The following is a 22,074-nucleotide window of genomic DNA, read 5'->3' as shown; positions in this document are numbered from 1 at the left end:
TTGTATTATATATATCATATCTGACTTTCCTTCTTTCTACACTCTTCTCCATACCTCTCTCTTCTGTCTTTTCGTATCTGACTCTAGTGCTCCCTTTAGTATTTCTTGCAGAGCTGGTCTCTTGGTCACAAACTCTCTCAGTGACTTTTTGTCTGAGAATGTTTTAATTTCTCCCTCATTTTTGAAGGACAATTTTGCTGGATATAGGAGTCTTGGTTGGCAGTTTTTCTCTTTTAGTAATTTAAATATATCATCCCACTGTCTCCTCGCTTCCATGGTTTCTACTGAGAAATTTACAGATAGTCTTACTGGGTTTCCCTTGTATGTGATGGATTGTTTTTCTCTTGCTGCTTTCAAGATCCTCTCTTTCTCTTTGACCTCTGACATTCTAACTAGTAAGTGTCTTGGAGAACGCCTATTTGGGTCTAATCTCTTTGGGGTGCGCTGCACTTCTTGGATCTGTAATTTTAGGTCTTTCATAAGAGTTAGGAAGTTTTCAGTGATAATTTCTTCCATTAGTTTTTCTCCTCCTTTTCCCTTCTCTTCTCCTTCTGGGACACCCACAACACGTATATTTGTGCGGATCTTATTGTCCTTGAGTTCCCTGATACCCTGTTCAGATTTTTCCATTCTTTTCCCGATAGTTTCTGTTTCTTTTTGGAATTCAGATGTTCCATCCTCCAAATCACTAATTCTATCTTATGTCTCTTTAAATCTATCATTGTAGGTATCCATTGTTTTTTCCATCTTTTCTACTTTATCCTTCACTTCCATAAGTTCTGTGATTTGTTTTTTCAGATTTTCTATTTCTTCTTTTTGTTCAGCCCATGTCTTCTTCATCTCCTCCCTCAATTTATCGATTTGGTTTTTGAAGAGGTTTTCCATTTCTGTTCGTATATTCAGCATTAGTTGTCTCAGCTCCTGCATGTCATTTGAACTATTGGTTTGTTCCTTTGACTGGGCCATATTTTCAATTTTCTGAGTGTGATCCGTTATCTTCTGCTGGCGTCTGGGCATTTAGTCAGATTTCCCTGGGTGTTGGATCCAACAGGTTGTAAGATTTTTCTGTGAAATCTCTGGGTTCTGTTTTTCTTCTCCAGCCCAGTAGGTGGCGCTCGTGGCACACATTTGTCTGCGGTTCCCACCAGTAAAAGGTGCTGTGGGTCCTTTAACTTTGGAAAACTCTCGCCGTGGGGGAGCTTTGCCAACCGAAGCGGCTTGGAAGAGTCCCAGCCGGCCCGGGGGTCCGAACGCGGGGAGGGTCGCCGGCCGCCGCAGCCCGGGAGAGCGCCCGTCCAAATTTCCTAGTCGGCCCGGGGCGCCAAGCATCGCGGGAGGGCACCAGCCGCCGCAGCCCAGGAGAGTGCACCTTTCCCAGTCGGACCGGGGAGTCACGTGTTTGGAAGGGACCCCCCCGGTCGCCGCTCTCCGCGGTCTGGGGATTTCTGATCCAATTCTCTCAGTTGGTCCGAGGGGCCTTGCGTGGTGGGGGCGCCAGCTGCCGCGGCTTGAGGGGTCCACCTGCCCAATTCTGCCAGCTGGCCCGGGAAGCAGGAAGGGAGGGACTCCGGCCACTTGCCGCCCTGCTCGGGAATGCCCGCGCCCCTCGTCGATCTCACCGGAGCTGGTTCTCCCAGACAGTCAGCTGTTCCAGGATGGGGTACGCTGTCTTTTTGATCTCTGTCGTGGCTCTGGGAGCTGTTCTGTATTGTTTCTACTCGCCTAGTAGCGGTTCTGGCGGAGGAAAGGTGAGGGTGGCAAGGCTGTCAAGGACGGTGGCGGAGGAGCCGGTGAAGGCAGAAGAGGGCACGGTGGTGGTTGGAGAGCCACTGGAGTAGGAGGGGAAAGGGAAGGATAAGATGGCGGATGGAGCGCCGCCTGAACAGAAGGGGAAAGAGAAGGGCAAGATGGCGGCGGGAGCGCCGCCGGGGGAGAAAGAGGAAGAGGAGGGCTAGATGGTGGCGGGAGCGCCGGCAGAGAAGGGGGAAGAGGAGGGCTAGATGGTGGTGGGAGCGCCGGCGGAGAAAGAGGAAGAGGAGGGGTAGATGACGGCGGGAGCGCCACCGGCGGTGAAAGAGGAAGAGGAGGGCTGGATGGCGGCGGGAGCGCCGGCGGAGAAGGGGGAAGAGGAGGGCTGGATGGCGGCAGGAGCGCCGACGGAGAAGGGGGAAGAGGAGGGCTGGAAGACGGCGGGAGCGCCGCTGGCGGAGAAAGAGGAAGAGCACCGGCCTGCCTTTTTGTTGTGATTTCTGTATTTGTTTCTTTGAAGGTAGAGAAGGCTGGTTACCCAAATTTTCTATTTCTAATTTACCCAATTTGGGTGACTTTTTTCCTCAAAATTACCAATTTCATCTGTTTTCAAGTTTTTGACAGTTCTTTTTTTTACTAAAATTCTTGTTTTTCAAAATCTATTGTATTTCTATCTTTGACCCCCCTTCACATTACTAATATTGCCTTTTGATACCTTTTCTCTCGTTTTTAAATCGTTCCTGTCAGAGATCTGCCTATTCTTTTTTATTTTTGTAATGCAATTTTATTATGATATAGTCATACACCATAGAAACCATCCAGTCTACCTTGTCTTTTTAAAGACTGTGGTGTAGGTTTTGTTTATTATCATCTTTATTATTATGTCTTTCACTTCATCAACTCATTTTTCCTTCTATTTTTTTCCCAATGTGAGCTCATTTATTTACAAATGTATAATATAGATGTAAATGTAACATATGTATATAAGTAGCACACAGAAGCAAAATATCTGGAAATAAATACCACATGGTATTGACAGTGTTTTTCTTAGAGTGAAGTAGATTTTTTTTTCCTTCGTTTCTCTTAGTTTACTATTTTGTTTTTCTAACTTCAGGAAAAGATGATTAGCATATTAATTGTCCATTTTCCCTCTTCACTAAGTGATGGTTTAAGGTTATGAACGTGCCTCCAGGTAACACTCAAGCTTTGTCCCATAAGTTTAGGTATTTAATAGCTTTATTGAGCAGTTCTAAATATTTTCAGATTTCTTCTTTTAACCATGAATTATTTAGGAGCAAGTTTTAAATTTCTATACTTTTCTTTTAAGTTAGCTTTTAATTGCTTGTACTGTGGTCAGAGAATGTAATTATAATCTTTGCTCTTTTTTTTTTTCTTTTTGCCATAGCTCTTCCAATTTTTATGAATGTTCTATGTATGCTTGAAAATAGTCTGTCTTTTTGGTTATTGAGCAAAGGATTATATATGTCCAATAGAATAGGTTTATTAATTGTTTTGTTTGAATCTATACATTTTTAGTCTCCATAATCTATGTTACCAAGAGAGTTGAGTCAGTCTTCCTTTGTCATTTTGGTATATTATCAGCTTCTAGTAATCTGTCAGTTTTTACTTTTTATATTCTGTGCTTATGTTATTAGATACGGGGTTAGTACATGGGCTGGGAATTGAACCCAGGTCTCCGACATAGCAGGCAAGAATTCTACCACTTAAAATATTGGGTAATTGGAGCTAAAAGGATACAGATTGTGCAACAGGACTGAATGTAAAAACTCAGAAATGGACAGCACAGTACTACCTAACTGTAATACAGTTATGTTAAAACACTGAATGAAGCTGAATGTGAGAATGATAGAGGTAGGACGGCTGGAGGCATAAATGAAATCACAAAGAAAAATAGACGATAAAGATTGAGATGGTATAATCTAGGAATGCCTAGAGTGTATAACAATAGTGAGTAAATGCACAGATTTTAAAAATGTTTTTGCATGAGGAAGAACAAAGGAATGTCATTACTGCAGGGTGCTGAAAATAGATGATAATTAATATTTTAAAATTTCAACTTATGTGTGAGACTAAAGCAAAAAATGTTTATTTTGTACAAAATTAGTGCATTTCCTAATATAGCTTATGTAGACAGCTTAATTGAACACCGTAAGTACATGGAACCTTGGGTAGGATATGAGATTTTGTTGGTTTGTCCAGAGTGATGCCCAGATGAATCCCAGAGTGATTTGATCAGTGAGTGGAAAAGTATTTGCAAAGTCCCCTTTGGGGAATGATGGGGGTGGGGGTGGCGGGGAAATTCAGCTTCCCCAAGTTGAATCCTTGATATTCTCACAAACAGTGTGGACAACCAAAGCTATAGGCTGAGCCCCCAGTCTTGGGGTTTGTTCGTATGAAACTTAAACCCACAAAGGATAGGTCAAGCCTACTTAAAATTAGGCCTAAGAGTCACCCCCGAGAGAGCCTCTTTTGCTGCTCAGATGTGGCCTCTCTCTCCAGCCAACACAACAAGCAAACTCACTCCCCTGCCCCTGTCTACGTGGGACATGACTCCCAGGGGTGTGGACTTTCCTGGCAACATGGGACAGAAATCCTAGAATGAGCTGAGACTCAGCATCAAGGGATTGAGAGAAACCCTAGAATAAGCTGAGACTCAGCATCAAGGGATTGAGAAAACCTTCTTGACCAAAAGGGGGAAGAGTGAAATGAGACATAGTATCAATGGCTGAGAGATTCCAGAGTCCAGAGGTTATCCTGGAGGCTATTCTGACGCATTAAGTAGATATCACCTTGTTATTCAAGATGTAATGGAGAGGCTGGAGGGAACTGCCTGAAAATGTAGAGCTGTGTTCCAGTAGCCATGTTCCTTGATGGTGATTGAATAGTGAGTGATATAGCTTTCACAGTGTGTCTGTGTGATTGTGAAAACCTTGTGTCTGATGCTCCTTTTAACTACCTTGTCAACAGACGAGTAAAACATATGGAATAAAAATAAATAATAGGGGGAACAAATGTTAAAATAAATTTAGTTTGAAATGCTAGTGATCAGTGAAAGGGGGGGTAAGGGGTATGGTATGTATAATCTTTTTTTTTCTGTTTTCGTTTTTTATTTCTTTTTCTGAATAGATGCAAATGTTCCAAGAAATGATCATGATGATGAATCTGCAACTATGTGATGATATTGTGAATTACTGATTATATATGTAGAACGGAATGATCAAAAGAGGAATGTTTGCATTTGTTACGTGTTTTTTGGTATTTAAAAAAATAAAATAAAAATTAAAAATTAAAAATAAATTTAAAAAAAAAAGAATTCTACCACTTAACTACCCTTGCACCCCCATCCTTTTATTTTTAACCCTTAGAGCCTCATGGTAGAATTCTCTTAAATAGCTTGCATGTGGATTTTGTCACTTTAGTCTATTAACATTTGTTTAGATTACCAACATACTGGAATTCATTTCTTCATCATATTTTGGATTTATTTACCTTTCGTTTTCATTGCTCCTCTTTTACTTCTCCTGCCTCCTATTCTTTTAACCTTTTTCCCTCTTTTTTTCAATAATTGGTAATATAAGGTAACATATCTAGTAAATAATAATGTATATTATAGTGAATACATCTGAAACTACCACCCAATCCATGGTCTAAAACACTGTCAGTAACTTCTGTTGAATTAGTGATTGGATTGAAAATTAAAAACTGGTTCTGTTTTTATAGCTTACCTGGAAATTTTTACCATTCATTCTTAACAAGGACTAAATCTCTAGCCTCTCCCCGTATAATTTAAGACTCTTAGGATATTGCAAATTAAATCTCCCCCTCCTATCTCAGGTTATTTTCACTTAATATTGTTCTTTATCTTATATTTAATTCCCTTCCAATTTTACATTGTTATTCATATACAGTGAGTGCTTGTTTCAATTTAGCTAGATTACTGATTTCTTTATCAATCAGTATTCTTCTTTTAGGTCTCTCTGGCTTTCATTTCCATCTTCCTGATAGGTATTTTAGTAGTTCTTTATGCAGTGAAGTATTGAGAGTAATTGCTTTTATCTTTGTTTCGGTGTGTCTTTATTTCCTCCTCACTTTGAACAACAGGTGATTCCTTCATCACTGACAGGTGTTTTCCCACTGCTCTCTGGTATGTTCTTAGGGTCTGCCATAGATTTCATTGTGTTACCTTTCTTTTCTCTCTAGCTCCTTTAAAGATTGACTCTTGTCTTTGGTGTTGTTTCTTGGTATGGATTAGTTTAAATTATCCTGCTAGACAGCTGTTCTTTTTTAAAAAAAATTGGGAGTGTTTTGTGTCTTTATATTCTAGAATTTTCTTGGCTGCTATTCCAGTATTTAATTCTTTTTATTTTCTTCTTTTCATATTTTTATTAAACATATTGTACTTTCCCGTCCTCTTAACTGCATCTTAACCTCTTTCGTATGTCTTAGGTCTTTAATCATTTTAAGCTCTCTTTATGGTCTCAACCTGATAGTTCTGTCTTTTGAAGTTCTTGGATTGAATCCTATTTCAATCTTCTTAATCTTTGAACTTTATTTGTGGGTATCTTCTTTGGCCTGGTTTGAGGTCTTTTCCAGTCTCATCAATGGAATTAGTTTGTATTTGGTTAATTTCTAGGTTCCTGGAGAAATGAGACTGTAGGAATTTGAGCCATAAATGCAAATGGAGTCCATGGTTGCTGATTCCTGAGAGCCCTTCTCCCCAAAGCAGTGGGTTATCTGCCTTGAATTTCTTTTCCCCAGTGATGTCATGCAGTACTTTGGCATTTCTGTGGTCATATGCTGCTTGCTTCTGGGCTTCTCCTCTACCCTCCACGCTCACCTGGTCAGTTGCCTACTCACCATCTCCTCTTGGCCTTCCAACGGAAATCTCAAACTTTGCATGCTTCAGTCTGAACTCGGGACTTTTTGCAGCACACTAGCTCTTCCCAAGCTAGTCCTCAGTGTCTCCATCTCAGGAAGGGCCACTCTTACCAGTCACTGAGACCAGAAACATCTATGTCATCCTTGCCTTTTTTCAACCATACCCACATCCAGTAATTGAGGAAATCCACGTGTCCCCCAGTCCAGCCTCTTCCACTGCTGCCACCTATCATGCAGGCCATCATCATGTCTTGAGTTAATAGCTGTGATAACTATCCCACCCCTCACTGACTTCCACATAATGCTGAAGTGTCCTGCTGTAGAATACATCAGGGCACACCTCTAGCTGTTGGAGGCCCTGTACCAGTGTTCCCATCAACCCAAGGAAAACGCATAGGAACCTGCACTGATGGCTTTGGTGGGCCCTGGTTTCCTGTTTGACCTCACGTTGTTCTTCAGCTCCAGCCCTGTGTGCATACTGAGGTGGCCAGAATGGCTGGAAATGATCTTGCTTCTCATCCCTGTCAGGTGGTCCTATCTGCAGATACCCTCACTTCATACAGGCTTTCGGCTCACATACCACTTCCTCCAAGGTACAAATGTTCTCTCTTCAACTTCCTCCACTATCCCTATACCCTTAAAAAACAACAGACAGCAGCACTTATCCTTTTTTTTTTAAGATTTTTTAAATTGTGAAATATAATGTATATACAAAAAAGCAATAAATTTCCAAGTACATTTTAACAAGCAGTTATAGAACAGATTTTAAACTTTGGTATGGATTACAGTTCCATGATTTTTCGTTTTATTCTTCTAGCTTATAGCAGCATTTACTACAACACATGAGATGCAGAATGGGTGTCAGTCTGGTTCGCTCACGGGAAAGCTCCTTAAGAGCAGGCTTCTATTTGGGTCCCTGTTAGATCTCCGGGGACTGCAGAGTAGGCACCACGGCCAGGAAGGTAGACTCAGGGCCGTTTGCGCTGGAAAGGAAAGGCGCTGCACAGTTTTGAAGAGGATTAACTGGGCAGCCAAGGAGTCGAGTAGGGATAATTTATAGCCTGGGAGTGGGGGGGCATGAGGCACCCAGCCACGGAAGACGACGAAAATCGGGCTCCAGACTTTTGGGAACATGGGGGTGTGTTCCCAGCTGGGACGTTTATTAAACTAAAACCACCCTGTCATCTAATTATTGGAAATTTTTACTGGTTGGGGTTAGGAGTGAATTTCGTTTGTATTGCCCTGAGAGGTTTCTTTTCCTTTTTTTTTTTTTTTGGCGGGAGGTGGGAGGGGCAGTGTTATCACTGATACTGCCTTGTAGAGGAGCCTTGTTACTGTCACGTCTTTGTTGTAGTTTTCACTCCACGCTCCTTGAGTGGATTTATTCCTCTGCTTTCTGGAGGTGGTGATTAATTTCCCAACTCCCCGAGCCCCCTACGCTCCACCCCATACCCCCAACAGAAAGTTGCAAAAACTGTTTTGGTGTTGGCTGTAAATCCGAGCTCTTCCCTGGCCAGGAGTTACTGGGGTGCGGGGGCGCCTCCTGTGTGCCGTGGAGCGTGTGCGCAGCTGCCCGGGGCGTGCGGCGCGGCGGGGAGGGGGCGGGGGCCGGCAGGCGGGGCGGCGGGGAGGGGGCGGGCGGCGCCGACCGGGCCGTCTGACGTGTCTCGGCGGGATTGGAGCCGCCGTCCTATATAGCAGCCGTGGCCACGACCGCCGCTCCTCGGAGCGACCAGGGCTTCTTCCGCGCGGCGAGCGGGCGGCCGCGGACGGAGTGAGCAAGCGGGTCCGGGTCCGGGTTTGGGGGTGAGGGGAGGCAGCGTTATGCTCGCGAAAGTTGGGGATGCTGGGCCTGTGCGCACAGCTGTCGACGTGGAGGGGGCGGCTCGCTAGGGCTCGGGCGGGGAGTGGAGTAGGGAGGGGAGGGGAGGGGGCTGGTGCTTGCTCTCGGGCCGCCCCCCCTCCCCCGGGCCTGCGGTCGCCCCCTCCGAGCAGTGCTCGTCCCCGTCCGGACCGCGATGGGGGTGGGGGGAACACCGGCTACGTGTCACTACTGCGCATGGGCCGCGGCGCTGGCAAGGAAAAAAGTGCGAGAAACTTTTCCCAACTCCCGCTGGCCCCGCAGTGGGGGAAGGGCGGCTGACCTGCGACCAGGTCGGTGACGTTGACTCGGCCCCCTCCCCCCAGGTGTTCTTAGAGCGGGGCTGAGGGGCGCCTCCTGCGCGCTGCGTGCAGTAGGAGCCCACCTCGCCCGCTGGGTCCGGCAGCGCGCACTCCCGGCGGTTGGGGCCTGTCTGTCCGGCAGACTGTCCGGCCCAGGGATCGTGGCGCCCGGGGCTGTCGGCCAGGCCACACCATCGCCCCGAGGTGCAGTGCAGCTGGGGTTGCTTCTGGAGAGGGCTGTGGGGCCCCTCTCGAGTGAGTTGGGCTGGAGAAGGACTTTCAGAGTCTCCTGTGTGGTATTTTCTCTTTCGGCAACACCACCTGCTGCATTTCTTCGATCGCTGGTTTAAGTGATTCGGACGTCGGGGCCGGGGAGTTTCTGGGTACTTGAGCACGGTTTGGATGTGCTCCAGGCTGAGCAGATGAAAAATACATTACGGAAAAGTACCGATTTTGGAGGAAAGACTGGGTGAGCGGGTGGCTACTGTCCCTTTAAGCCCGGGCCGTCCCCGCCCCGCAGGCCCTCCGTGGCTGTGGGAGGGCCGCTGCTGAGGTGGCATCTGCGAAAGTTCCTCTATTGCAGAATGGATGCGGGCTTTCCGAACTCGGTTAGAATGGACGGAGGCAGGAGTTCTACTCTCACGCAATCCCGAGTCCTTTTGGAGACTGGAGGCTTTTCTTAGGTTTTCATTTTGTGGGCTTTCAGCGGGTCTGGATTTTATTATTTTTTTTTATTTTGAAGATTGCTTTGTGGGTTTTACTTGAGATAGTTTGAAAAATATTTCTTTGCAAGTTTGCTGTAGGGATAAAAGTATACAGTTTCGAAAAGTCAAAATTGATCTCCATACCTAGTCCTATCTAGTATTTAAAGCGCTGAAGTTTTCATTAGTTGTGGTTGAAGTAACAGTCTTTCTGGAGTATTACCAATAATTAAGTTCCCTTTGCTTAAATGGGTAATTGGCAAAACTTATCACAAGGGGATCAACTTAAATACTTCTTTGTTCAGAAGCAAAAGAATAAAATTCTTCATTTTAAAGCCCTTTTTTACTACTGCATACTTTTTAGTACTGGATTTCAATGCTGGTGTCCCCTGACTGTAAGTTTGGCTGCCCCACACACCTCGTGGGGCCTGGAGTCTGTACCTGCTGACTGCGAGAGGTTGGCTTGGTGCCTCCTGCTCCTGTTTACCTGTAGTTCTGCTTGCTCTGTGATCTTTAAAGTCCAGGTTGAGAGTAGCCTGAGGCTTGTTTGGGGTGGACTTCAGTACTGCAGACACCATATGTGGAAGGTGAGAGGAGCCACATGCTCTTGGAAGGAGAAGGCTGGGGAAGGGGGCTTCATGTCCTCTGTGGGAGCCTTGTGAGGCAGGATTCTGACTCTCAGCTCCCCAGGCATTGGGGGGTTCCTGTCCCTGGGACACTCACACATTTAGGGTGATGGTAAGGCCCCTTTCAGACATGCTTTGAGCAATATTGTTATCTAGTAATACATATTAGAGGAAGTGAGAATCTGAGATGGCGAGCATTTGGCCACTTCTTTGATAACTGGGCCTGCCTCAGGTTCCCTGGGAATTCCTGGGAGGATAGCAATCAAAGGAGCCTGGGCAGGGAGCATTGTTAAGAAGGCTGGTGCCGCTGGTTTGAGGTCAGTGAAGCAGGATGGAGAAGCACTTTGGGTATTGCCTGGGGAGGGCAGGTTGGTGTGGGCACCGGAAGCACCTTCAGAGCTTTGGACCAGAGGCCACTGGGCATCTGGTGGGCAGTGCTACGTTAGGAGCCTAGAGCGCCAGATATGGGTGAGCTCTGCCTTTAAGTAGGGATCATTAGGTGCATGTTTAAAATGAAATCTTTAAAATCTTTTCTTTGAGTTGGCTTAAAGGAAAGAAAAAAGCCAATAACTTTGTATGGCAGTAGCAGAACCCTTTTTCTGAAATGTCTCCTGCTGTGGCCCTGTGTTGTATTTGAAATCTAGACCAGGTACTTGGTCAATGCAGTCGAGTTTCCCCCTGCCCTCTACTGGCTGCTTGCTATACCTCTGGTGCCGGGAGAGGTCTGCCCCACTTGTCCTTGTCAAATGCAATTGTTGGTCCAGGTGTTTCATGGCCCCTTTCTTGAGCCATAGAACGGCTATCAGAATTCATTTTTCTAAGAATTCTCTGAGCTGCCTCAAAAGAGACCTTCAGGACTTTATCACATCTTGCTGTGAGGCTGAGTGCAGAGTGGCAATTAGCTTGTCATTGGTCTGTGACTGATTCGGTGAGAAGCTGACTTAGCATTGATTGCACCACACAGACTTCTCCGTATGGTTGTGACTGAACACTGAAGACTTGCCAGTCCAGGGAAGCAGCAGGTGGAGGGGCCAGGGGAAGCTCTGCTCAAGTGGGCAGAGGTGAGGTCATGTGGGTGAACCAGGCTTGGGACTTGAAGGTGGGGCTACCACTGGGTTTTAAGGAGTGGCACTGGCATGTGGGAGGCCGTGGCAGGTGGAAGGTCAGCAGAAAGAGTGTGCAGCCTGAGTGGGAGGGTGTGAGTAAGGGGGCTGGGACAGGGACAGAGGCGAGTGGAATAGGACTCCTGGTCCTGGCTTCAGTGGGGCAGTCTGGCTGCTGGCCTAGACTGGCTGTGTGGCTAGCCTGGCCCTGGGATGCCCAGGGATGCCCAGGGAACAGCTTTTCACACAGCTGCAGACACAGTGCATGGAAATACCATTCTGGCACTTCTAACAGAGAAGCTACTTCTCTTCCTTGCCTTAATCTTGGAAAATTGCAGATGAGGATTTGTTGGAACTGCTCTTAAATATTTGTGATTAGTTTGTTTCTCCTGTCCCCTTTTGGTCTTGGAGTGGACTCCTATGTCTGCTGGGACTGGGGACTCCAGGGGGTGCTCTGGCTTTTAGTACCTTCAAGGGACTTAAGCCATGCATTTAGGATTTTTAAGAAACAATCTTGACCAGCACTGCAGTCCTGGAATGCCACCAGTCTACATCCTCGGCTGAGGCAATTTGACATTTTAAAATCAAGAATTTACTGCTGCCCCCCACTTTTCTGAAAGCTGCGTCCCTGACACCTGACCTGGGAGTCTCATGGGCTGGATTGTTGGGGGTTTACTCTCCAGTTAGGTGTGTGTCCTCTTTAGCCTTCTAGTGTAGGAGCACATCTGGTGTGCTGCATACAGTGGCAGGTAACCTACTTGGTGGCCTCACCTGTCCAGAAGTCCACCAAATTCAGCAGCCCATAACCCTCGTACTATACAAAGTAGTTCTTGGTGCTCCTCCAGACCCACTGTGGCGGTTTCTTGCTTGTGATTTTATGACCTGGTTTCTAAATTCTTAATGGATTAGAAGGGACTGAAGGAAGGATTTTAACAAGGAAATAGCAAGAAGAACTAAATAACTACATAATATACAGAGAACTTTAGTACCTTTTGGTCACCCTAAAAAGCTCAAAAACCCCCAAGTCTAGTTCTATTACATGTTATAGCACATTATTACAGAGCTCTTATTGTTGAAGCTCTGCACTCTAGAGATTAAATAGGGTAGATATTTAAGCATGCAAGTGAACAAACCATCAGTTTTATGAAGATTTTAGTTCAAAATGGTTAAATTTAGAAGTTTGCCCCTTAATGGGTAGCTGCCTGGAAAAGTTGTCCTTTGAAAGATCTAGATGGTTCAGTTTTATAGTAATAGGTTTTGTTTGAGGTTGATGGCTTAAGGGCAGATCTTCCACACGCTTTTTCTTTCTTAAAAACTTGCCTAAACATTATCAGTATTAGTAACCAGAGTGTAAATAAGTTTTTTACCTTTTCTGGTTGGGAGATAAAATGATCTGGGTTGTACAATGCAGGTAAGTAACTTTTCTGTTTTTCTCATTGTTACCCTTCCCATCCCACATCAGCAAAAGCTGGCAGGCTGACAGAGGCGGCCTCAGGACGGACTTTCTGGCTACTGACCACTTAGCTGGTAAGTTTGAACGTAGTGTCTGGAAATTCCCCTGTCCCTAGGTTGAGTGTGTGCCCAGAAAGGCAAGTCTACGCATTTTCTTAGTCCCATGTGCCTTCTTGTTGCACTGTGTGCCTCAGTGTCTAGGGGTCTTTCAGAGGTGCTCTCTGTAACTTCAGGTCCAGTGTGAGGAATCTGTAGAGACGTGCCATGCCATTCAGATGCCTTGTCTGACTTCCATCTAGTTTTAATCTCTTTTTTCTTAAATATGAATTATGTTTGAGATTATCTGAACTTGGATCCTGCTTCTCAGGAATGCAGAACTTAAATCTTTTTTTAATCTTGGGGAGAAAAATCATTCAAAAACTCACTCCTCTTACTGAATTACTTGCCTCCTTTGTATTTTTGCCAAGGTGGTGCAGGTCAGATATTTAGTGTCTTAATTGTGAAAAGTAAGCGGGTTTTTCCTGCTGTGGTAGCCCGAAGCTCACTTGGAATTACAGGATGTGGGGTCCAAGGGAAGGGGAAGCTATCACCCTGCCCTGAGATTGTCTGGTCCTCACACTCGTGCTCTGATGTAAAGAATGAGCCCATTTCTCAAGTGAGTGAACTGTGACCTTAGTGACCCATATCCTTTAGCACTGCTTTGACCAGCAAAGCACTGCAGGGTGCTTGGGAGTGGGGTCTGAGACAGCTTGCCTGGGTCCACCTGTGCAGGAGATGATGAGACTGCACTCAAGGCCATAGCTGCCGCCATGACTGTTTCATATTTGTCACAAAGCACCCTGAGGCTGGCTTCTCCATTAACAGAGGAGAACCAGACCCAACCCTAGGCTGTCAGGGTGGTTAGTTCAGTTGACTCTGGATGATACATTCTTTGCAGAGACTGTTGGGTTGGCTTTTTGTAGCAACTCTCTTGATTAGGAGGTGTGAGTGAACAAACTAATGAAATCACTTGGACAACTATTAGCGGAGACACCCACCTGGTACTGCCCTATGTGTGGAGCAGTGGGCATGTGGTCCCTGGGTGAGGAGCTGCAGCGTGTGTCTCAGCTTCCCCTGAGCATCCTTTCACTAAACCTCTGGGCTAGAGCCTCCATCCCCCCAGTTACAGGGCAGCTACTGGGCACGGTGGTTGACCAGCTGACTCAAGGCACTCCTTGTTCTGCATCTTCCCCCCTTTTATCGTGAGAGATTTGGGTCTCAGCTTAGGTCATATATTCTAAGTGAGGAAAATTAAGTGGTATAGTTTGTTGGTAAAAGATTAAAACTCCTGGCTACAACTTTTGGGTAAGTGTCTTAGATAGTTGGCTGAGCCTTTGACGTTTTCTTTGATTCATTTTTCCCTGCCTCAGTGCTTATCTGGATTGTGTGGGTGTGAGATCAACAATGAGCTCCGTGGCAGTTTTGACTCAAGAGAGCTTTGCTGAACATCGAAGTGGGCTTGTTCCGCAGCAGATCAAAGGTGACCTCCCCTTTATGCGGCATTGTTAGCTTTACACAACGCTTCCTTCTGAACCCTGTTGCCTTGCTGGCTGTGCCTTTTAGCCCCTAATTGTTGGGAGCCTACCTGTCTAGCATGTCCTCTGTTCTGCACAGCCATATGTTTGAGATTGACCAGGAGTTACAGAAGAATCTGAATACAGCAAGATTTGAAACGGAGTTTTCTCAAAAGCTGGGAAATTTGTCTATCGGTAGTTAATAGGACCCCCATTCAAAATTGCTGCTTCCCTCTTGTGTTGGACTAAAATCTGGGCTGTGACGCATCGTGGAGCTCTGCCAGGTACCCACCTTACCCCTTGAGGACGAGGGGCAGGCCCTGTCTCAATTCTCCCATGCAGCTCAGAGAACAGTGCCACCTAGTAGGAACAATATGAGTCACATGCGTGAGTTGCGATTTTCTAGTGTCACATATGTGCAAAGGAACAGGTGAAATTAATTTTAATAAACTTTAATCCAATATATCTATAAACATCATTTTAACAATGTAGAAATAATGTGGTATTTTACATTTTTTTCTTTGAAATCTGATGTGTTCAATACATCTCAATTTGAATACATTTTAAATCTGAAATTATTCCTCAGTATTCGGATTTATAAAAGTTATAGTTGAAAGAGATTCACATCCAAGTTTTCCACACTTACTTAAAAGTTTTCCAATAATTGAACTAAGTATCCGTTCTTAAATGTAAATTTCAATTCCTCAGTCACAGTAGCCATATCTCACATGCTTAATAGCCACATGTAAGTAGTGGGTCCTGCATTGGGCAATGCCATTCTGACCCTGCTTCTCACTTGTATTCTTACTGCCTTGGGGGCTGGGAAGGCAGCCAGCTTAAAGAGCAAGGCTGCATCCGCTCTGCCACATATTTAGCAACATTCTTGGGTCATGTGGCTGCACACCTAGGAAGTCATGGAACCCGGAGCTGGACTCAGACTTGTCAGATTTCAAAGTTATCCCCTCCTGTTCTCTGTCTGTGCCCATTCAGTGTCTTTTAGTGAGCACTCCTATTTGCCAGATGGTCTGCCTGGGCCTGAGATTCAGGTGTTACATGGAACAGCTGGGCCCTATGCTTTCGTGGAGCTCGTGGTTTAAAGGGGGCAAAATCATGAATGACTAGAGAACTGAGGAGGATGGGAGTGATAGAATATCAAGGGGCCTGACTTCTGCAAGCCTTGCTACTGCCGGTGGCCAGTGGGGGGAGCAGACACTGCCTTGTCCTGCCTGATAGCAGAGTATCAACTGGAGTTCGCCTCCAGGGCGCTTAGAGCAATGCTGCTCTTAAGTGTCTCCTGTGTGCCTGGCAGTTGTTGCAACTGTGATTTTTTGGTGCAGTTGTAAAAAGAAGAGTCTTAAAAAATCAGCTGGGCAGGCCATGCCAGAGGCTCAGGTTCGATTCCCGGTGCCTGCCCATGTAGAGAAAAAAATCTATGGCAAGGCCTGCCTTGAAGGAGCTCACCCTTTTCAGGGAGGAAAGAGATTGTCTTTACTGATACTTTGCGTGGATCCACTCAGCAAGGTGAGGGATTCTCAGGAGGACCTGGAGGTCCAACTTCCCCTCTAGTTTACATGCTGCCACATGCTGCTTCCTCATGCCGCTCGGGGTACATGCTGCTTTCTCAGTAGAAGGCCTTGGTTCTTGCATAGGATAACAGGCAGGGGACCCTTCCATTCTGAGGTCCCATGGCCTTTCCCATCGCCGTGAAAGACTGTGGTAGGGGTCGGGGAGGGCATCACTTTCTCAATTTTTTTCATATTATAACCCCTGAAGTCTTGTTTGTTTTTTCTACTCGATATTTGAGTTTTTTACATAAATGTTTATATTCATGACATTGCACATCATTTGGCCCATCCATGGTGGGAGTATAAGTGATCATGGTGTACAATTTTTGCTTTAATATGAGATCCACTTTTTTCATCTTTGTATTTTATATTTCTTTGACACCCCCTCCAAAGTGTTTTTTGATCTAATGCTGAAAGTAGTGTACTTTGTTAATCTGTGTTGGCTTTGTTCCAGTTGCTACCTTAAATTCTGAAGAGGAGAGTGACCCTCCAACCTACAAGGATGCCTTCCCTCCACTCCCTGAGAAAGCGGCCTGCTTAGAAAATGCCCAGGAGCCTGCTGGGGCCTGGAGTAACAAAATCCGACCTATTAAGGCTTCCGTCATCACTCAGGTACATCTTGATTCTTTCCTCCAAGTTGAAAGAGGTAAAGTCTGGTGGAAGTTCTTTTGAATATTCAGAAATGAACCTATCAGAGCTGGGGAGTGCTCTGGGGTGTGAAGGGGTAAGGCCGTGCTGGACCAAGACCCTGCCCTGTGCATCCCCATGCCCCTTTGGACATGCTGCGAGGGCACAGCTTTGCTCTTGTTGACTGAGTTCCCCCAGGTCCTAGGAGGAGTGCTGGCACATAGTAGGTTCCCAGGTACTATTTGTCATATTAATGGGTCTCTTTGTTTTTTACTCACTGTAATCTGGTCTCTGTGCCCAACTGCTGAAACAATTCTTGTCTCCCAGGTCACCACATCCAACAAGAGTGTATCCATCATCTGTCTCTTCCTCTCACCCCACGTGGGGTATTCTTTTCTTTTTGCCTTCCATACACTAATTTCTTGATTTTCTTTCAACTTCTCTAGTTTTACTGTTTGCTATCTGAATCTGAGCAATTAGCATTTCTCAAAGCTTAGTCTCAGGCCCTCTTTTCTCTATATATCACCTCTATATGATCCCATATAAGGTTACTATGGAAAACTACCATCTATGTGTTAATTCCTTGCACTCTAGATTCGTAACCAGCTACATCCTTCATATTTATATTTTGGTGTCAAATGGAGGTTTCGGACCCATCCAAGACAAAGCTCTTGTGTCTCCTCAAGTCTTGCCCAGTCTTATTAAGTGCACCGCTTTCTACTTCATAGTTCAAGCCAAAAACCTATGAGTAATTTTTGATTCCTGCTGTTTTCACCCTTGATTTCCTCAATCCATTATCCATAAAGCATTCAAACAATCCTGAGCATAAAGCAGAATAGGTCCTCCTGCTTAACACTCTTTGTAGACTTCTCATTTCGCTTAAAAGCAGAGAGACTCCTACCAGGTGCAAGGTGGGCTGGGTTAGCTGGCCCCATTGTACCTGTGCTCATTGAACCCACCTACATTTGCCTTCTCTTTGTGAGACCCACCAAGTGCTTTCTGGCCTTTTTCCTGAGTTTTGCTCTGCTTCAGAACACTACTCCCTTGCTGAACAGCAGAGATGGCTCCAGTGCCCCCTCCTCTGGCAGGTCTTTCAGGCCCATTCTCAGTGCCTTCCTTTACCTACCTCCACCCACTTTCTCCCTTTCTCATCTTGATACTTGCTGGCATTATATGTTTGGGTTTGGTTTATTTCTGCATGGGAATGTGATTCTCCTGTGGGTGGGCACAGTCCCCTTATCTCTTCACTGCTTTGCCCATCTGGCAGAAAATGCTAAGTGTCACAGTGAGTGAGCTTGTATTGTTCCTGCTGATCTCTTAACCTTTCCTTTTTGTGATCTCGTGTGCACAGGTGTTTCATGTGCCCCTGGAGGAGAGAAAATACAAGGACATGAACCAGTTTGGAGAAGGTGAGCAGGCAAAAATCTGCTTGGAAATCATGCAGAGGACTGGCGCGCACCTGGAGCTGTCCCTCGCCAAAGACCAAGGCCTCTCCATCATGGTCTCAGGAAAGTTGGATGCCGTCATGAAGGCTCGCAAGGACATTGTTGCTAGATTGCAGACCCAGGTGGGTGTTTCTCTGGGCGGCATGCCAGCACTGTGCCTCAATGGGCCACCCACCGTGGGCTCTCTGCCCCAGGAAGCACTGATGTTCAGAGTCAGAGCAGCCGCATTGGCAGCCCCCTGACATTTTAATTGAAAACTCACTAAATTAGTAACTGGGACACCTACCATTTTTCCTTTCTGATTGAATGAATGGGAAATTAAAGGCTTATCCCAGAGTGTGAGACTCAAGAAACTAGCCTTACTGGATGGTATACAGGTACGTGGATCACTTATGCTTAAGTGATCCCCAGGGTCCCCTGTGGTCCCCAGGGCTGGGCATGAGAACTAGCTCTTTTTAAATATAGATGTCCTTATAAGATTAGAGGTTAAAGTTTTTGTTTTCAACCAGTTCCTTGGAAGCCTGATTCCAGTACCTAGACTCTATTTGGGAATGATTGTAATAATTAAGTAAATCTTTGATTCAATTCTCCCTTCCTAAGTGGCATCTCTTAAAGACCAGGATACTTAGAGAAACATACTAAAATTTTATGTAACAGTCATGACAGCAGTGGGCTTAGGCAGAAAGAAGATCCTGCCTGCTGCCTTTTGAGGGTGTTTGTGTTGGTGTTGGTGCTGGCTTTGCAAGAGGGACCTGATCCAGGAGAGGCCACAGGGTAGGAGTGGGCTTTAGTGCCTCTCCTTCCACTGCTTGGCCTTGGGGAAGTCCATACCCTGGCTAATGTCATGGAATGGGTGTTAGAAAGTTGAAGTGTCTTGTGTTGGTGGCTTAGCATTGTGGCTGGTGCACAGCAGCTCAGATTTGTGCTCCTGTCTGCTGTCTCTGGTTTGTGAATGGGTCCCCTGTAGGGGACATATAAAGGCAAATTATAAAATTATTATGTTAAAGCAAATCCCAGACATCGTATTTCTCCTGGTAATGTTTCAGTGGACTCATAACTCAGTAATCTATGTTCAGGCTTCTTTCATAATCTCAGAGTGTCTTTTCCAGTTTATTTCTTCAGATCAGTATCCAAGGTCTACACGTTGCATTTGGTTGTACAGTTTCAGGTCTCTTCCTCTTTAATAGACCCCCACCTCACACCTCTTTCTAAAATTTTTTTATTTTTAAACACAAAAACCTACTATAGCACATTAAATATTGTTTTGCCATACCAACTGATATATAACTCTTAACATTGTATGGGATACAGAATATCTTTTTCTCTGGGTTAACAAGCATTTTTAAAAAAAGGTACATTTGCAATGAGGAATTTAAAATCAGTAGGAAGGAAGCTGAGGTAGAATAGAAGCATCCACAATCAACCAGTAGATAGTGTCCACATTTGCATTTTAAAAAATAAGAACTTAATAATTAGTCTTGGGTAAATTGTTAAAGTGATAGAATTTTTCCCTGATATGTGTGGTCTCAGTGCCATGGGGTAAATTGTTACATAGACTTTTTCAAGAAAGCACATTAATTCCATTTTCTACTTGGTTTATAATTAGATTGTAGGCACCTAGAATTCATATTCAAGTTATTAGAGGTAGTTAAAAGAAAAAAAGCTGTCTTCATATTTGAATATCTAATCTAAAAGTAGTAAAGGTAGAAATTACTGATTTAAAAGCTTAATCCTGCTCAAGATATGTAATAAAAGCTAAGTGAAAAATAATGTTCACAGGCAACATGAATATTTGTAATACTGTTGTTTCTTTTAACTTTGAACATGAATTTTAAGGCAAAGCATATAAGAATCTTGAATTTCCTTGTTCAGAAGACTTTTTTCCCCCAACAATCTCATTTAGTCTTACTTTGGTATTCATGATCTCCATTTATAAATGTAGTCGCTCATTTCCATGTGCTATAAAAATGATTTTCCCAGTCATGGTATTTGAGTAAGTTGGTCCAGAGTCTTAAGATGCAGCCCACAGTCAGCATGCTCCTTACGAATAGTCAGCTCACGTAGTATTTTGTCCAGTGGTGGGTGGGTGGTATTTATATGAGTATACAGTCTTGAAGAGAAAGAAGCACTGTCACAGAATATAGAGACTGAGGCATGATAGGCCCTATAATCTCCAAACTAAATCCAGGATGAACTTGGGTCTGCACACTTAAACTTTGTGCCTTAAGCACTTGCATTGTGGCACCTTGGGAAATGATAGGAGACTACAATGTTGGTGGAAGTCCTGCCTGTGGGCCAGAGGTAGCAACTAAACTTTTACCATTCATCAAAAAACGGAGCAACATAAAGCTGTTGATCCCTTTCACAGTACAACAGACTCAAGTCTGTGATCCTTTAATACCTCTCTTTACGTGGCTTGAAAGAAAGTGTCTGTTTTCTTAAATTTTGTCCTGCACACCCATCTCTTCCAGCCAGGAAAAACTTTCCTCTTCTTCATCATTGATTGCTTGCACTTCTCCCTGTCCCAAGCTTTTTCTAGATGGTTTCTTCTTATGGCCTTTTTCTTTTATTAAAGGCAGAGAAAATTCAGTACCTTCATTTTTCATAGCTTTTCTGAAACCTCTGGCTGTGGGAGATAGCTGTGGTTGGATCATTTCCTGCTAATCCTGCTGCACAGGAATAGACAGTAAATGGATAGGTACAAACGTAGAGATAGGGTCAAAGCTTTGTCTTCAGCAGAGTATATGGAGAAGCAAAACTCACAGAGCAGTCACTCATTAAAATATACTATAGGCTTTCACCATTTGACCAAGGGCTTCTCTTTCCAGTCATTTTTTCTATCAGCTCTAGTTTGAGGAAACAGTGGAAGCCACAGTAGGCAGGATGGAGCCAATAGGGAGGGCTTTGCAGGATTGCACAGCAGAGCTTGGTAGGGAGGCTGGGATCTTGCACATTCTGAGGCAAAGTAACTTCTGTTGCCCTGCAGTGCTAGATAAGCCTCTTTCTGTGCTTTCTAATTATCTGCCTAGGGAAAGGGTCAAGAAGAGGTAAGAAGGAATTGAGTTTTATTACTCCAGTCCACAGGTAACTCAGTACTTTATGAGGATGAAATGTCACAAACAGACAGTGATACATGTAGAGTCTAGGATAATTCAGTAATGGTTGTTGTTTCAGGAAAATTCTCTTCCCAGAGCAAATAATTTTCTTGATTAGACTCTAAAATTGGGCCCAGTACCTCCTGCTGACTTTGGGGTGCCCTTTGGCAGTGTCTGTAGGGGCAGGCAGGGGGATAAGGAGACAGCAGCTACATGGCTCCTGGGCCTTTTCCAATAAAGCTTAAATGTCTTGGGCAGCTTTTTGAAACTAGATGAGCAGTTGAGTACTGAGAGAGCCACAACGCGTGGCAGTGGTGGCCAGGCGCCCCCTACTGTCTTTTTAATACCATTGATTTGTTGGGATAACAGTGATTTGTTAAGTCATCTGTCATTATCTGTAAACTGGTGGTTAGATTTAGAGGCTTGATTAGTTTCATGTTTCATTCATTTGGGAAAAAAGGTGCCCTGTGCTTGGTGTTATATCTGGCTGATCACTTGTCCCTATTCTGAGGTTGATCAGTAGATTCAGGTGTTTTTTTTGCCTCAATCTATCCATTTTAGTTTCTTGCCAGTAAACTTTCTTAATGGTTTTATAATCCATTAATGATCCATGCTGAAATTAATTGGGCGTTTCAAATAATGATTTTCCAATTCCATCAAACTTCTACATAATTGATGTTCTTATCTACATAGTTGATATTCTTGTAAAGAACTTTTCTTCATCAACAGTTCATACATGAGCTGCAAGATAAATACTTGATCCTATTCCCCTTACCAAGTTTTATGTTTTTGTTGTTGTTGGTATTCTGTTGGTGCTTTGTTGTCTTCACTGGTGATTGGTCGATCTTTTTAGGATCATTGTGAATTCAGGAAGTTTTGCGTTCAACCTGTTTCAATGGATTATAATCATTTCTTTATGCTTAAATTGCCTTCTCTTTGGCCAGTGAGAACCCCTTCAAATTTGCTTCCTCTTTTCGTCTGACGCAGTCCATTATTCTTTGATAACTTTTTTCTTTCTCTTAATATCTTTATTGAGAAATATTCACAAACATACAGTCCGACCATATTATACATCAATGGCTCATAATATCATCCC

At 44.5% G+C, this 22,074-nt stretch overlaps 1 protein-coding gene and 1 pseudogene across 5 annotated transcripts in view; one reads left to right on the top strand and one right to left on the bottom strand.

Moving 5' to 3' along the window:
* The window catches only part of HDLBP (high density lipoprotein binding protein), a 106,963-nt gene that overhangs the window by 47,865 nt on the left and 37,024 nt on the right, over nucleotides 1–22,074 (top strand). For 2 of the 5 annotated variants that reach the window (XM_077153339.1, XM_077153340.1), the window contains 4 exons: nucleotides 12,704–12,768; nucleotides 14,103–14,212; nucleotides 16,266–16,423; nucleotides 17,790–18,005. In XM_077153339.1, the coding sequence (XP_077009454.1) occupies nucleotides 14,137–14,212; nucleotides 16,266–16,423; nucleotides 17,790–18,005 (450 nt within the window). In that variant the 5' untranslated portion in view covers nucleotides 12,704–12,768; nucleotides 14,103–14,136. Of the gene's footprint in view, nucleotides 1–8,291; nucleotides 8,435–11,102; nucleotides 11,200–12,703; nucleotides 12,769–14,102; nucleotides 14,213–16,265; nucleotides 16,424–17,789; nucleotides 18,006–22,074 lie in introns of those variants that run through there. The other 3 variants (XM_077153341.1, XM_077153338.1, XM_077153342.1) reach the window with 3 other exon arrangements.
* LOC143676743 (protein downstream neighbor of Son pseudogene) lies at nucleotides 19,801–22,043 on the bottom strand (annotated as a pseudogene).

This window comes from Tamandua tetradactyla, chromosome 3, assembly GCF_023851605.1.
Source record: "Tamandua tetradactyla isolate mTamTet1 chromosome 3, mTamTet1.pri, whole genome shotgun sequence".
Lineage (NCBI taxonomy): Eukaryota > Metazoa > Chordata > Mammalia > Pilosa > Myrmecophagidae > Tamandua > Tamandua tetradactyla.
Note: the sequence above shows the minus strand (reverse complement) of the source record. Positions and strands in the feature narration are given on the sequence as shown.